Raw genomic sequence first — 14,561 nt, 5'->3', positions numbered from 1 at the left:
TTCCACACGTGGGAGTCAGGCCCTGCACCCAGACCAGAGCATGAGGAAGAGCGGGAAATGCACAGACTTAGAGTTAGAGACCCAGATTCACGTCCCGGGCTGACTACTCCCTGGATGCTACTCAGGTGTGTTTCTTCTCTCTGAGACCATGGCTCTTTCGTAAAGAGAAAACACTAATTCTCTCACTCAGTTTTGAGAGTGACTGCATGGAAAATGCTTTACTGAACTACAGGGATGTTACCTGCTTCTAAATACCTTCCTGTTCTTGGCTCTGCCATGGGTTCTGGCCTAGAGTGATGGCTGAGGAAAACCACACTACTCTGCCTGAATTCTTCCTCCTGGGATTCTCCGACCTCAGGGCTCTGCAGGGCCCCCTGTTCTGGGTGGTGCTCCTGGTCTACCTGGTCACCGTGCTGGGCAACTCCCTGATCATCCTCCTTACACGGGCCAGCCCCACCCTGCACACCCCCATGTACTTCTTCCTGCGCCAACTCTCGGTGGTGGAGCTCCTTTACACGGCCAACATTGTGCCCAGGACCCTGGCTGACCTCACCTCCCACCACCCCCGGGCCATCTCCTTCCAGGGCTGTGCAGCCCAGATGTACGCCTTCATTGTCCTGGGCATCTCCGAGTGCTGCCTACTCACAGCCATGGCCTACGACCGATATGCCGCCATCTGCCGGCCCCTGCACTACTCCACCCTCATGAGCCAGAGGGCCTGCAGGGCCATGCTGGGCACCTCCTGGCTCCTGGGCATCATCACGGCCACCACCCATTGCTCTCTCATCTTCACTCTGCCTTTCCCCAGCCACCCAGTCATCCCACACTTCCTCTGTGACATCCTGCCAGTAATGAGGCTGGCAAGTGCCGGGAAACACCAGAGTGAGATCTCAGTGATGACAGCCACCGTGGTCTTCATCATAGTCCCCTTCTCTCTGATTGTCACCTCTTACGCCCGCATCCTGGGTGCCGTTCTAGCAATGGCCTCCACCCAGAGTCGCCGCAAGGTCTTCTCCACCTGCTCCTCCCACCTGCTGGTGGTCTCCCTCTTCTTTGGAACAGCCAGCATCACCTACATACGGCCCCAGGCAGGCCCCTCTGCCACCACAGACCGCATCCTCAGTCTCTTCTACACAGTCGTCACTCCCATGCTCAACCCCATCATCTACACCCTTCGGAACAAGGAGGTGATGGGGGCCCTGCAGCACATGGTGACGAGGCCAGTCCTCCTGCCCTAAAGGGACTCGGAGGACGTCTGCTAGCTCCCAGACTGCTCATTTTCCCAGCCTGCGGAACTGGACTTAAACCTCAACCTAAAAAAAAACAAGGCAGCACCTCAAAGAAAGGGATTCCTGGAAGAAAGTGCTGGGATTAAAACAGAAATAACTCTGTATCTTGCTTTCTGTTCCACTCCCCAGACTCACTGTCAAGCATGGCAGGGAAGAGAAGGAATTGCTGCTTTGGTGGAAGAGCATTTGGCATCTTCTAGATTGCTCGGGATCCCTGAGCATGGTGATTGCCATAGCTGCACCCGTAGCCAGAGGTCTGGCAGTCTAGGAGCTTGACATACAACTAAGTGACCCACCCAGGGTCTGCGGAGGAGTGTACACATTCAGTTTCCTTTTCTTGCACCTGCGTCTGAGTCTTACTCTAGCCAGTGGTACATCAGCTCTGCCCTCAGCCTTCAGGAACAGGAGTGTCTGAGGGTTCTAGTCATAAGGCTCTCTCCTTCCCAAGATAACAGCACGAAGGGGAAGATGGCCAGTTGGTATCAAGAAGGACTGTGGTTAGACATCAAGAAAACTTTCTGGAAAAACAGCCTATGACATGTCTCTCAGAAACACATTGGACTCTCATGCTCTGGATGCCTTAGAAGAGTGGATTCCAGAAGATCCACCAGCTTGAGAGGCCAGATCCAGAGCTGGAGCCAATCAGGGAGCCAGAAGCAGAAAGCCATGAACCTTCTAACCCCTCTCATGCTGAGATGCCAGGGTCTGCACACCTCCCCGCAGGCCATGGATGGGGGTCTCTACTACTTTATTTCCCTGAGGGTCTTCCAACCTAGAGAGCAGAGGAAAGTGGATGAGAAAGTTCAGACTATCCCAGGTAATGCCATTCTGGTTCCTCAGACTCACATTCCATTATCACCTCAATGGTCTCCAGACCAGAACTTCCAGAACCTCTGCCCCTCAGTGAAGAGCCATAGCCCTCTAGCATTTCATCAATAAAATGAGCTGTTCAGGAAGTAATGGGAACCGTCTTCCCTCCCACACCCTCTGATCTTCAAGGAGTCCTTATCCCTCACAGAGACATTGCTCTTGTGCTAGAGTAACTCAACCCTGGGAACCAATGTGTTCCTCTGTAGCCTAGCCTCTGTACCCCTTCCCAAGATCACTTACCACAGATCTCCCCACTTCCAGGCAGGCTTTTTATATCCCTATGCTTTTTTACAAGCTCTTCTGCTGGAAATTCCCTATGTACATCTTACCCAACACGTTCATCTGGCAAGCTCCTATTCATCCGGCAAAACCCAACTTGAGAAATTCCTCAAAATGTGTTCTCCCAAACACACCTCCTTTATACCTCTGCTATTATAAAACTTTTTGCAATGAATTATAATTATTTTTCATATTTCCTCATCCAAGTCTAAGTTGTTTGAAACCTGAACAGGGAAAGAGTAGTAAGTACCCATCACTACCCAGACAGCTTAGCAAATGTTGATTTATTTCATGAATCATCCAAGTACAATAATGCTCATAGTCATTTTATAAACTCTAAAGTGCTATATAAAATTCTGTTTATTAAACTATCAAAACCCATGTTCCGACTCCCAGTGATTGGAAATGCCAGTCCAGCGTGGGCCAACTAAATCACTGCGCTTGCTTCCCTTGAGTCATTTGACTTCTCTTCCTTTGACTTCTGACATTTAATTGGTGACAATATGTCTGACTAGACAAGAGGATCTCCCTGGTGTCACTGCTCTCCTCCCAACCTGTGCCAACAGCTTTACCCTGCACTGCCTTTCCCAGCCTGGGCAAGGCCCTGAGATCATCTGGGCAGAGCTGGAGAGTAGACATTCAGCACTCACTGTGGCCACCTGGCATTTGACCCTCTTTTAATGTTTGGAGAATTCTCCTCTTTAGAAGGGTGGTGGGGGGCGGCGCCTGTGGCTCAGCGGGTAGGGCGCCAGCCCCACATGCCGAGGGTGGCGGGTTCAAACCCGGCCCCGGCCAAACTGCAACAAAAAAATAGCCGGGCGTTGTGGCGGGCGCCTGTAATCCCAGCTACTTGGGAGGCTGAGGCAAGAGAATCATCTAAGCCTAGGAGTTGGAGGTTGCTGTGAGCTGTGTGACGCCACGGCACTCTACCAAGGGTGATAAAGTGAGACTCTGTCTCTACAAAAAAAAAAAAAAAAAAAAGAAGGGTGGTGGGAAGAAAGACCTTCACAACCTCCCAGGCATGTGATCTGGTTCCACCCATCAGATGCTCTCATACCTGACCTTGACTGACTAGCTGGTGCCCACAAGTGGCAAAAAGCACACATGTCCTTGGGCAGCAGCAAAGAAGGCCACAGCCACAACTGGTAGCCTAGAAGCAGCATCTGGTCCTTAGTGACAGTACCCAGGGTTCCCTCAACTTATTAATTTGTGTTTAGGAGTTACTCTTGGAAGCTCAGCATCTGGCATGTCCTCCAACTCTGTGACCTACCCTATATTTGTTAATAAATTATTTTTAGGCTTCATCATCCAGGCAGCTTCTGGAGATGTGGAGACAGCAGGCAGCAGATGACCTTTACCTAGTGTAATAGGAATGAAGTGGTCTGGGCCCCATGTAGAGAAAGCAGCTAAAGGGAACTTTGGGTCAGAGAATGTCTTCAGACAAACAGACACAGAATCAGGAAGCCAGAAACATATCATGAAAATGTGTAAATGTGGGTAGGGCAAGGTGGTTCGTGTCTGTAACTCCAGAACGTTGGATCACTTGAGGCCAGAAGTTCAAGACCATCCTGGGCAACACAGCAATACCCAGTCTTTACCAAATTATTTATATAGCTATATAGTCCCAGTCTCTACCAAATTATTTATATAGCTATATAGTCCCAGCTATTTCAAAGTGAGGTGAGAAGATCACAGGAGCCCAGGAATTCAAGGTTGCAGTGAACTATGATCACCCTGTTGCACTGCAGTCTGGGCAACAGAGAGAGACCTCCATCCCCAAAACAGGGTGTGTAAACATGTAGTGGAGCTTAATGATTGAAAACAATCTGGGGCTGGAAGGCTTCCTAGAACAAGCAGCTCAATGATGTAGTGTTTCCTCACATAATGGCCTAGGCAGGAAGTGCTAATATTTGAATGATACACCAGGACAAGCTGAAAGAGATTTCAAGGTATCTAAACAGGGTTCAAAGCAAAAACAAAAAACAAAATTTATACTCTTTTTACTATATAATTACAATAAAAATAAAATACACAGTAATGGAGAAGTCTTTAAATACCAGTTTCACAGAAACTTTCCAAACACAGCTTAATTCTGTGATCATAATTTTTTTTTTTTTTTTTTTGCAGTTTATGGCCAGGACTGGGTTTGAACCCACCACCTCCGGCATATGGGGCCAGCACCCTACTCCTTTAAGCCACAGGCGCTGCGCCTGATCATAATTTTTATACTAGATTCTATGCTTGGAAAATGGCTGAACACCTGATCAAGGAGCTTAGGACTGATTTCTTAAAATGACTGATGATCACTGATACAGACTGGATGTTGGGCCCCTCCAAACCTCTTGTTGAAATTTGATCCCCGTTGAGGTGGGGCTTGGTCGGAAGTGTTTGGGTCCTAGGGGCCCATCCCTCACGCATTCTTTGGGGCCCTCCCTTCCATCCTCGCTCTATTTGTTCACACAAGAACTGGCTGGTTTTTCTTTTTGTTTTGTTTTGTTTTAAGGAGTCTTGCTCTATCACCCCAACTAGAGGCAATGGTGTGATCATAGCTCACAGCAACCTCAACCTCCTGGGCTCAAGCCATCCTCCTGCCTCAGCCTCCCAAGTAGCTGGGACTACAGATGCCGGCCATGATATTTAGGAGAGATGGGGTCTCACTCTTGCTCAGGCTGGTCTCGAACTCCTGAGCTCAAGCAATCCGCAGGCCCCAGCCTCCCACACTGCTGGGATTATAGGCTTGAGCCACCACTCACAACCCACCCTGGTTTAATTATTTTACAATGTATACATGTATTGAAACATCACACTGTGCCCCATAAATTCTATGTCGATTAATAAAATAAGCCTAATACTTCCCCACATTCACCACCACTCCCAGTCACAGGCAGAGGATGTGTACAAACTGCAGGTCACTCCAAGCAGCGGGCTCACCTTTTGAATGAGAAAAGAACATATGCAGGTGAAGGCAGGACAGCCTGGAAAAAAAGGCAAAAAGGGGAAAAAATGCTCTCTACAGTATCATCACGAAGTAAGGTCACTCTTCCACCATGAAGAGGCAAGTGAGTGAAGCTAGTGAATGATGCCCCATGAATATATCAATGTACACAGCTATGATTTAATAAAAAAAAAAAGAAGAAGAAGAAGAAGAAGCAAGTGAGAAGCCAGAGAGAAAGGCAGGGAGGGTTTCTATCTTTTCTTCCTTCAGGAGTAGAATAAAAAAAATCCTTTCACTCTGTGGGAAACCTGAGGATCCAGGTACTTAGGCACACTTCCCCTCCACCCAGTACAGATCATGAAGGATGTTGTAGGTCATTTGAGAACTTGGGGGCTCATCTTGAGTGACAAGACTGGTTTTTTAAAGGTCGTTCTAGAATAGATAATCGAGGCAGAAAGAAGAGACACGGAGACCACCGACAGTTTACTAGTCAGGGCACTTCGTGGCAAACAAGCAATCATTCAGAGAAGGTAAACAGTGCACTGTGTCCCCAGGGGTCAGGGAGCCAGCTCCTTCTGCTGCACAGCCAGGGATGACACTCAGCACCCACAAGGACAGCTCCAGTGTCAACACCACAACACTCCAGCACAGTTCACACTGCACTGCCCTCAGGACCGACGCCCGAGCTCTGCCACAGCTTCCCCCAGAGCCAGATACCTCCTGCAGAAGCTCACCAGATGGTCAATTCTGCTCCCTCCTGTCACATTGCTTAGCTGCCAACCAGAGAAGTCCACCTGGTAGATCCACAGTCACAAAGGTAGCTGGGAGGACAATTTATCTGCAGGAAAGGGGATTGAGGCGGCAGAGGATTTCCCAAACGTTGGAAAGATGTCAAAAGGGCACTGGACAGACAGCAAAAAAGACAACTGTCCCCTTGAGATGCCACTACTGCAACTGAGATCTAGGGGGCGCTGGCACACGCATCCGCGGTAAACTGGAGCAGAGCAGAATTTGAGGTAATTAGAATTTGAACAGGAGGCACAGACAGCTGAGCCAGAATGGATAGCAATACTAATGGCTAACGTTAGGTGCATACCATGTGCCGAAACTGTACTAGCCTCTCTGTTGGTAACTTATTTAATACCCTTAAAAACTCTATAGCCCTGACTTCACCGCAATGCTGTATCGGTGTAACAAAACTGCACTTGTTCCCCATGAATATATATGAATAGAAAATAAATGGGGAAAAGAACAAACTCTATGATGTAGATACAAGGATGGATCCCAATTTTGTGGGACCTAAAGCTTATACAATCCAGAACAGCCCTATTTAATAATCTGTAAGTACAAATATAAAATTAGGTCAAATATTTAAAATGAAAACAGAAGTTACCAAACTTAGACTTTAAGCTGGTAAATGCTAGAGACATCATACAATTCAGAAAAAAATACGATATGTTTTGTGTTAACTCCCTGATGACCTCTATAGTTCTTTATTACTCATGTTGTTTGCTGCATACCCTTTGGTTACCTTTTCAAATAGCAACATTGCTGTAATACACTTTCTGCAGAGAGGTTAGAAAGATGATTTGTCTTTCCTCTAGCATGGATGATTGAAATTTGTTTGTTCTTTTAAAAAAATCCTCAACTTTACAGCCCATTATTAGTAATCTTATACAATTTTTAAAATTGTTGCCAAATTTGGACAGACCATCCAAATTTCTTTCATATATTAGCTGTAATATTTCAAGTTTTCTTGTGCAGTTGCTTATCTTAAACCAGTCTGACTTCATTCATTCACCAGTTTGAACTCAAAGTTTATTATGGCAGCATACTGAATTTTTGGTTATCTTCTTTGATGTCAACACTTTATGTCCAATCAGCAAGAAATCTAAATCTTTTCCCCGATGTGTTTGTATGATGCACTCATCTTCACTAACTTGCTTGTGTTCACGCCAAATCCAGTGACATAAAACAGCAATCACTTTCTCATGCTTAACACTTTCTGCAGAACAGGAGATTAGATGGGGCTCAGCAAGGATGGCTGGTGTTTGCTCCACCATGTGCCAGTGCTCAGCTGGGTAGACTCCGTAGACAGAAACAACGTTAACAGATTGAAACAGCAGCATCTAAGGGTTTCTTCACTTGCACATCTGGTGCGGCACTTGGTGTTGCAATACTGAGGGACACGGACAGTGAGTGGAAGACATATTCGTGGAAGTCATTCTTCCATCCAAAAAACTAGTGATGACATAATTGTACCCAAAAGTGCCTGTGAACTGTGAATCATACAAACTTATCCCACCACACTCAATCTATTTCTAACTCGACTTTGCCTTAGACCCAGAAATACCCATGGCACTTCAACACCCACCAGCACAAAAGGAAACATGACAGAGAAGTCAGAGTGGAAAGAGACAGAAGTTATGACAGATTGCAGTTAAAAATACATTACTTGTGGGCTGAGCACAGTGGCTCACACCTATAATCATAACATTCCAGGAAGCCAAGGCGGGAGGATCTCTTGAGCTCAGGAGTTCGAGACCAGCCTAAGCAAGAGCAAGAGCCCATCTCTACTAAAAAATTTAAAAAACTAGAGGGGCATCATGGCATGTACCTGTTGTCCCAGCTACTCAGGAGGCTGAGGCAGGAGGAGCAATTGAACCCAGGAGTTTGAGGTTGCTGTGAGCTAGGCTGATGACACAGCACTCTAACCTGGGCAACAGAGTGAGACTGTCTCAAAATATATATCTTGTGTAATTTTTATAACATAGGCACATAGTTTCTAGGGCTCCTTCCACGCTTTTATAAGGGACCCATATAAGCAAAGAGCTCCAAAAGCTCCAGCCTGACAGTAAATCCTCTAAGTAGTCTATTACGCCAACTTCAACCAGATGAGGAAACCAAGACACAGAAACGTTGAACAAACTCCCCCAGAACCACAGCTAGGACATAAAGGACTTGTTTCCAACTCTTAAGCCCACACTTTTAATTCTTCACGCTATGAATTCTCTCTCTGAAAATGCAAGTTTAGAAGAAGCAGAAAGATGAGGGCAGACCAGGAGCTAAAGAGAATTAACAGAGAGGCAGGAATAAGGAAAGGACAGAGTGACACCCGGAGGGGGGACAGGGCAGCCTCATCTGCCAGGAAGACGCCTTCTCTCACCTGGACTGGGCACACAAATATTGAATAAGAAAACAAATTTTTCCCCCTATCCGAAGCAGAGACTCCAGAAGCAGTGTGCTTTCTCCTGGTGGGAAACAAGTTTGCCTTTCTTTTCTTGCCTCAGGGTTACATCAAGTCTTAGGCTCTGCACTGACATTTAATCCACAAACGCAGATCCTCTCCCCACCCCTTAGAACTCACCCTGGCCCGCTGCGCCGATGAGACTACGCTGACAGCGCCTGGAAAGAAGAAAGCAGCAGATACTCCAGACGCACATTCATAGCAAGGAGGAGGAGATAAAGCCCACCAAACTTAGGCGCCTGGCCAGGCACGGTGGCTCACACCAGCAATCCTAGCATTTTGGGAGGCTGAGGTGGGAGGATTGCTTGCAGTCTGGAGTTCAAAACCAGCCCAAGCAAAACCAAAGACCCCATCCCTACACACACAGAGAAAAATTAAACAGGGAAGGTGGGCGCCTGTAGGACCAGCTACTCAGCAGAGTGAGGCAGGAAGATCGCTTGAACCCAGGAATTTGAGGTTGCAGTGAGCTATGGTGACACCACTACACTCTTACCCTGGCAACAAAGCAAAATCCTGTCTCAAACAAATAAAAATAAAAAACAAAACAGGTGCCTTACCGCCTGGGAATACCGGGTGCCGTAGGCTTTAAAAAAACAAAAAAAAAGGTGCCTTGAGAAAGGTTTTGTCAGCCCCAGCCTCTTTGCGGGCTACTGTCCTAGTTCTTTGGCTCTTTGCTTGAAAAAATCACAAGCAGGGCCAGGGCAATTCCACACAAACAACTTTTACTGCAGAAAAGACGGGAGCTATACAAAGTGAAAATATGTTCCAGGGAGAGGACTGGGTCAATCTCCACAAGTGGAAAAAGATGGTAAGGACGCCCAGGTGGCTTCCTTTTCTGCCTGGTGGAGAGGTTTACCAGGTGTGGGATGTTACAGGATGATTGACATACGCGATTGGCAGGTGTTCTGTGTTTCCTGCAGTCCCGTCCCCTGATTGGCCCCAGTTTCTCTGCCCCAGGAACCTCCCTCCTGGCCTGTATCTGCCGCATGTACCTTGGTCCCTACCTAACTTTCTCCCCTGAGAGACGCGGAGCCTGAAAATCTTTGTGATTTGGGGCTGGAAGTCCACCTTCTGTAGCTGCTTCAAGTTGAACAGCGACAATGCTCTCCAGGTTCCGTGAGCTCTTTAAGAGCTACAGGTGGGAGTCACTTGTGGCCTTATCCAGCGGCTCCACGGGTGGTGGTAGTGTCTTGTTCAGGTACAGGGTGGAATCCCAGAACTAACATAAGCTTCATGTGGAACTGCTGAAGCCTTGAAGACACACAACCTTAGTAAGAGGTTAAAAACGCATGGGCCTAATATCAATAGAAGGACAATGGCCACTGAAGATCCCAGGAAAGGTAACAAGAAGATCATACTTGCTAATAGTGAAGAATAGAAGTTGCAGTAGATGAAGGAAGATGAAATCATAATGAAAATACGAAAATTAGGGATGCTTGAAAATAGGCAACCGTGGAATTATTCCCACATGGCACAATTTAGCTAATATACAGATTCTATCAAAGGATAAGATAAGAAAGATCAGGAAATATATGTAGGGATTCCTTACTATCTGTGGCGACTTAATTATTTCCCTTTATTGAAGAGAACCTTTAATCCCTCAGTTTGCTCACACTAGTCAGTGTCTGTTGTCTCTGCATCCTTGATAGTGTCTGAGCTCTGAGTATCCACCAGTTTATTTCTCGAGATGCATACCAAGCTCTAAATTCTGAGCTTCCTGACTCCTGTAAGAGTAGACAACAAGACGGATACTGTAGGATAATATTTAGAAATAAACATATCCTACATCCAGCACATACTGTCCCTTCCACATAGGCTCTAACTGATTGATAGGTAGGTCCTATTTGGCCCTGTTGGTAATTCCACCCTGGGTCCCCTAGGGGACAGCTTGATCTCCAGATGGAAGATTTTGATTTAGTGTATTTAAGCTGATCTCCATAAACCTGACCAGCTGCCCAAATCCCATTCATTTCATCTCATGATCAGCAATGTGAGGGAAAGACCCACACATCCTTTCAGGTTAAATCAAAAATAATTATCAGGTGTTCAAATTCTTCTATGGACCTCCCTGGGTCAGCTGAGAAGCTTGTCAGTCTTTCCTTACATGTTTTGAGATCCTCCCCTGAGAATGAACGTGGACCTTCACAAGCTGTCCTGTGGGGCCGGATACATCTGTAAGGACATATGAAAGGAAGATTCAGACTCAGGAAAGAGGGGTGAAGAGAAGGTGGTGGACCATATTCTGATGGGGTTTAGAGCTCCTGCCACAGTCCCTTCCTCTTCACCTGATTTTTTTTTTTTTTTTTTGAGACAGAGTCGCACTTTGTCGCCCTCAGTAGAGTACTGTTGTGTCACAGCTCACAGCAACCTCAAACTCTTGGGCTCAAGTGATTCTCTTATCTCAATCTCCCAAGTAGCTGGGATTACAGGTGCCCGCCACAACACCCAGCTATTTTTTAGAGACGGGGTGTCACGCTTGTTCAGGCTGGTCTCAAACCTGTGAGCTCAGGCAATCCACCCACCTTGGCCTCCCAGAGTGCTGGGATTACAGGCGTGAGCCATTGCACCCAGCCTTCTTCTGTCTCCCTAATTCGACACTTCTCCACACATACTCACAATATTGGGGGTTATCTCTCAAGTACATATATGAAAGCCTGAACATAGAGAACTTCTGACCACTTTCCCACCCTTTACAAAAGAGATCTAATTGTAGGATAGTAATGGGGTTAAGACTCCCATTCTCAGCCCAAGATTCTCCACCTGACAGTTGGAATTGGGACCCAGCTGTGTTGCAGAAAAAGACTCGTTTCATTTTGTGGAAGCTGTTGAGTCCAAGGGTCTTCAGTTTTTTAACAGACGTCTCAGGTAAGAATTGGTGGAGACTCAACAATAAAAAAAAAAAAAAGAAAGAAAGAAAGTAGAAGTCTAGGTTGGAATTGTCATAGAATAAATGTTATGAACTTGCTATACAAAAAAACAAAAAGAATTGGTGGAGACTGAGGTTTCCTGTCCCATTTTCTCTATGAAAAGAGAACAGAATAGACCTAGAGTCGGTTACCCTTCAGACCAGGTGACCCCATGTCCAGCAGGTTTGGCTCAGTGCTTGCTTAGTTAGGCCATACCCTGAAACCCTTCTGTGTTGAGGTGGGGCTTTCTTAGTTAGGCCACACCCAACCATTCCCTGTCCCAACACATCAGCCACTACTGTTCAGGCATCCCTCTCACAGCAGTACTTCACCATGGGGACATCACGTCCTGTCCCCATGGTTGGAGCCCTCCCCTGGCTCCAGAGACCTTGTGGAAACTTCCCCCTCATAACCACATGGCAGATGACAGGGGTCAGTCTACCCTCAGTTCTCTATGTCTGAAACAGCATGGGAAGTTACAGGACACAGTTCTAGAAAACTAAGGTCTAGTTAGAAAGAGAGGCGAGAGAACACTTATATTACTACGGAAACCTCACTATAGTCAGGAAGGTTTCTAGTCAGGGTGTCCCCTCGCCCACTCCACTTCCTCAGCCCCAGGATAAACCACTCCCCACGGAGAGGGGACTACGAGTGAGGAGAATCCCATAGGACTGGGACGGCACATAGCAGGATCAGTGTCCTAACAAAAAGGACAGGAACTTGGGGTTTGCAGCATATTTGCACTACTTACATCTCACCAGACTCAGGAAAGTAAGGAGGCATAAAAACGGTGTGCCAAGACAACCTCCAATAAACACACACGCTCTGTCACCTTATCTTCAAAAAAGAGAGGCTCCAAATGTCAGGTCTGGCCTCTTGGCAGAGGTTCTTTGACACCTTGCTTGGGAGTCAACATGATGAAGTAACTGCAGACAAAAAGAAATTCCACACAAAAATCTTTTTTTAATTATTTTTTTTTTATTCATGTGATACTTTTTTTTTTTTTTCAGTTTTTGGCCAGAGCTGGGTTTGAACCCACCACCTCCGTTATATGGGGCTGGCGACCTACTCCACCGCCCCACACAAACATCTTTTACTGCAGAAAAGAAGGAAGCTATATGAAGTGAAAATACGTCCCAGAGAGAAATGGGTGTGTCCACAAGTGAGAAAGATGGTAAGGACACGCAGGTGGTTTCCCTTTAGTGGCCTGCAGGAGAGGCTTACCAGGCACAGGACGTTACCAGATGATTGACATGCATGACCAGCAGATGATTGACAGACATGACTGGCAGGTGTTCTGCATTTCCTGCAGTCCCTTCCCCTGATTGCTCCCCCAGCTTTACCATCCCCAGGAAGCACCCTCCTGGCCTGTATCTGCCACCTGCAGATTTGGTCCCCAGCTAACATTGTCTGCCTCCTATGGCTTACTGCTGAAGGAAAGTTCATAAACAAGCCAGACCTGTCTTCTTAAGAAAACTAAAAAGATGCTAGTTCCCTCTGGAAGCAAATTGAACTCCTAGTGGAAATAGCAATTTGCAAAAAAACAAGTGTCATTTTCAGAGTCTAAGAGCCAGATCGAACCTTCTGATCAAAGTCAGGGAAGAGCAATGGATATGCATTTCTGCCCTAGGGTCACAGGAGAAAACAAATCAGTCAAAAGGATGGAGAGGACAAGAGGCGAGTAGAGAATGCCAACATCCGGGGGATCTCAAGAGAGAATTCGTCAGCCAGGAGCCAAGTAACTGCACAGATGCCACCAGACATAAAGCAGCACCAAACAAGGTCAACACCTGAACATCCAAAGCCATACCACCTACTCCCTGCCCCTGTTCCTTCTCTGCCACTTCAAACAGCCAGACTGGACATCTTGAGATGAAATAGAGAGGTTCTTGTTGCACCAAAGGTAACTGACCTAGAAGAGAACAGTTTGCAGTGAGGAGTCCCTTAGAGGAGGGAGAGCACTATCTCGAAATCATAGCTTCATGAAGGCACCTGTGCCTCAGCCAAGCACAGGAATTGCTAGGTCATCATACAAGATGCTCACAGCCGCCTCCTTCCTCAGTCTTCTTTCAAGACTGTGTGTGCCTTCCCACCTCTGCACCCACAAACAAGCCAGGTCAAGGTTATAAGAACAGGCCCCAGAACCAGAGCTCTGGGCAGCATGTCCAAATATCATCCCCTTATCTCCAAGAACTCCAGGGGATCAAGGGCTCCAAAGGTAGCCCTTTATGAGTGACCTAGCCCCTGTGATTTCCTTATTCCTCATATTGTAGACAAAAGGGTTGAATATAGGGGTGGCAGCTTGCAGAAGAGGTCAAGGATCTGGTCCTTGTCCTGGAGGAGCCAGTCCTAGTCCCAAAACAGAGCATGACCACAAGCAGGCCGGAGGATCAGGTGGAGAAGACTTTTCAATGCCCCTGGGATATTACAACCAAAGATAGTGACACAATCGCTCCCCAATGCGGCCAGATCAATAAGAAGAGGGTGAGGTCAAAGGCTATCGTGACAAGATGCCCCACTTCACCCCAGAAGGTGCTCACAGTAACCAGTCCCAGCACAAGAAGGATGTAACACAGGAAGTGCAGGATGGTGCTGGCACGTGGGAGGACAACGGGGAGATAAAGAAGGAGTGAGTAGTGCGGGTAACGATGCCCGGGAGGTCGCAAGCCCCCACTATGACGCACGCGCTCCCGGGCTCAGCAGGGCACTGTAACGCAGCCGCCGCCAGGTGGCAGCACAGCAGCCACAGGCCCGGCTGTGAGTGAGGGGCGCTCAGCGCCGCCCAGGGGACGAAAGAGATGCAGCCGGACGGAGCCGCTCGCTCGTAAGGCGGCGGGGCGGTGGGGCCGGAGGAGAGGAGGCCGGCTAGCATCCTAGGCGCCGTGGTTGTGGCATAAAGCAGCGGTCCTGACCTCTTTAGCACCAAGGACCAGTTTCATAGAAGACATTTTTCCCCGGGGATGGGGAGCATCAGATCCCTCGCCTCCGTAGTTCACAGTAGGTTCGCGCTCCCGAGAGAATCTGATGCCACTACC

At 47.4% G+C, this 14,561-nt stretch overlaps 1 protein-coding gene across 1 annotated transcript; it reads left to right on the top strand.

Annotated features, from left to right (window-relative positions):
* The first annotated feature begins 270 nt into the window (after positions 1–270).
* Positions 271–1,254, top strand: LOC128561095 (olfactory receptor 10P1). Its single transcript, XM_053554860.1, has one exon. The coding sequence runs from the start codon at positions 297–299 to the stop codon at positions 1,236–1,238; it is 942 nt and encodes a 313-aa protein (XP_053410835.1). The 5' UTR covers positions 271–296; the 3' UTR covers positions 1,239–1,254.
* The last annotated feature ends 13,307 nt before the right edge of the window (positions 1,255–14,561 follow it).

The sequence above is a fragment of the Nycticebus coucang genome, chromosome 12 (assembly GCF_027406575.1).
Source record: "Nycticebus coucang isolate mNycCou1 chromosome 12, mNycCou1.pri, whole genome shotgun sequence".
NCBI lineage: Eukaryota > Metazoa > Chordata > Mammalia > Primates > Lorisidae > Nycticebus > Nycticebus coucang.
The sequence above is the reverse complement of the archived record's forward strand: the minus strand, read 5'-3'. Positions and strand labels throughout refer to the sequence as shown.

What these genes read in the sequence shown, in the direction of transcription:
- LOC128561095 (XM_053554860.1), top strand. Translation starts at nt 297, where the DNA reads ATGGCTGAGGAAAACCACACTACTCTGCCTGAATTCTTCCTCCTGGGA.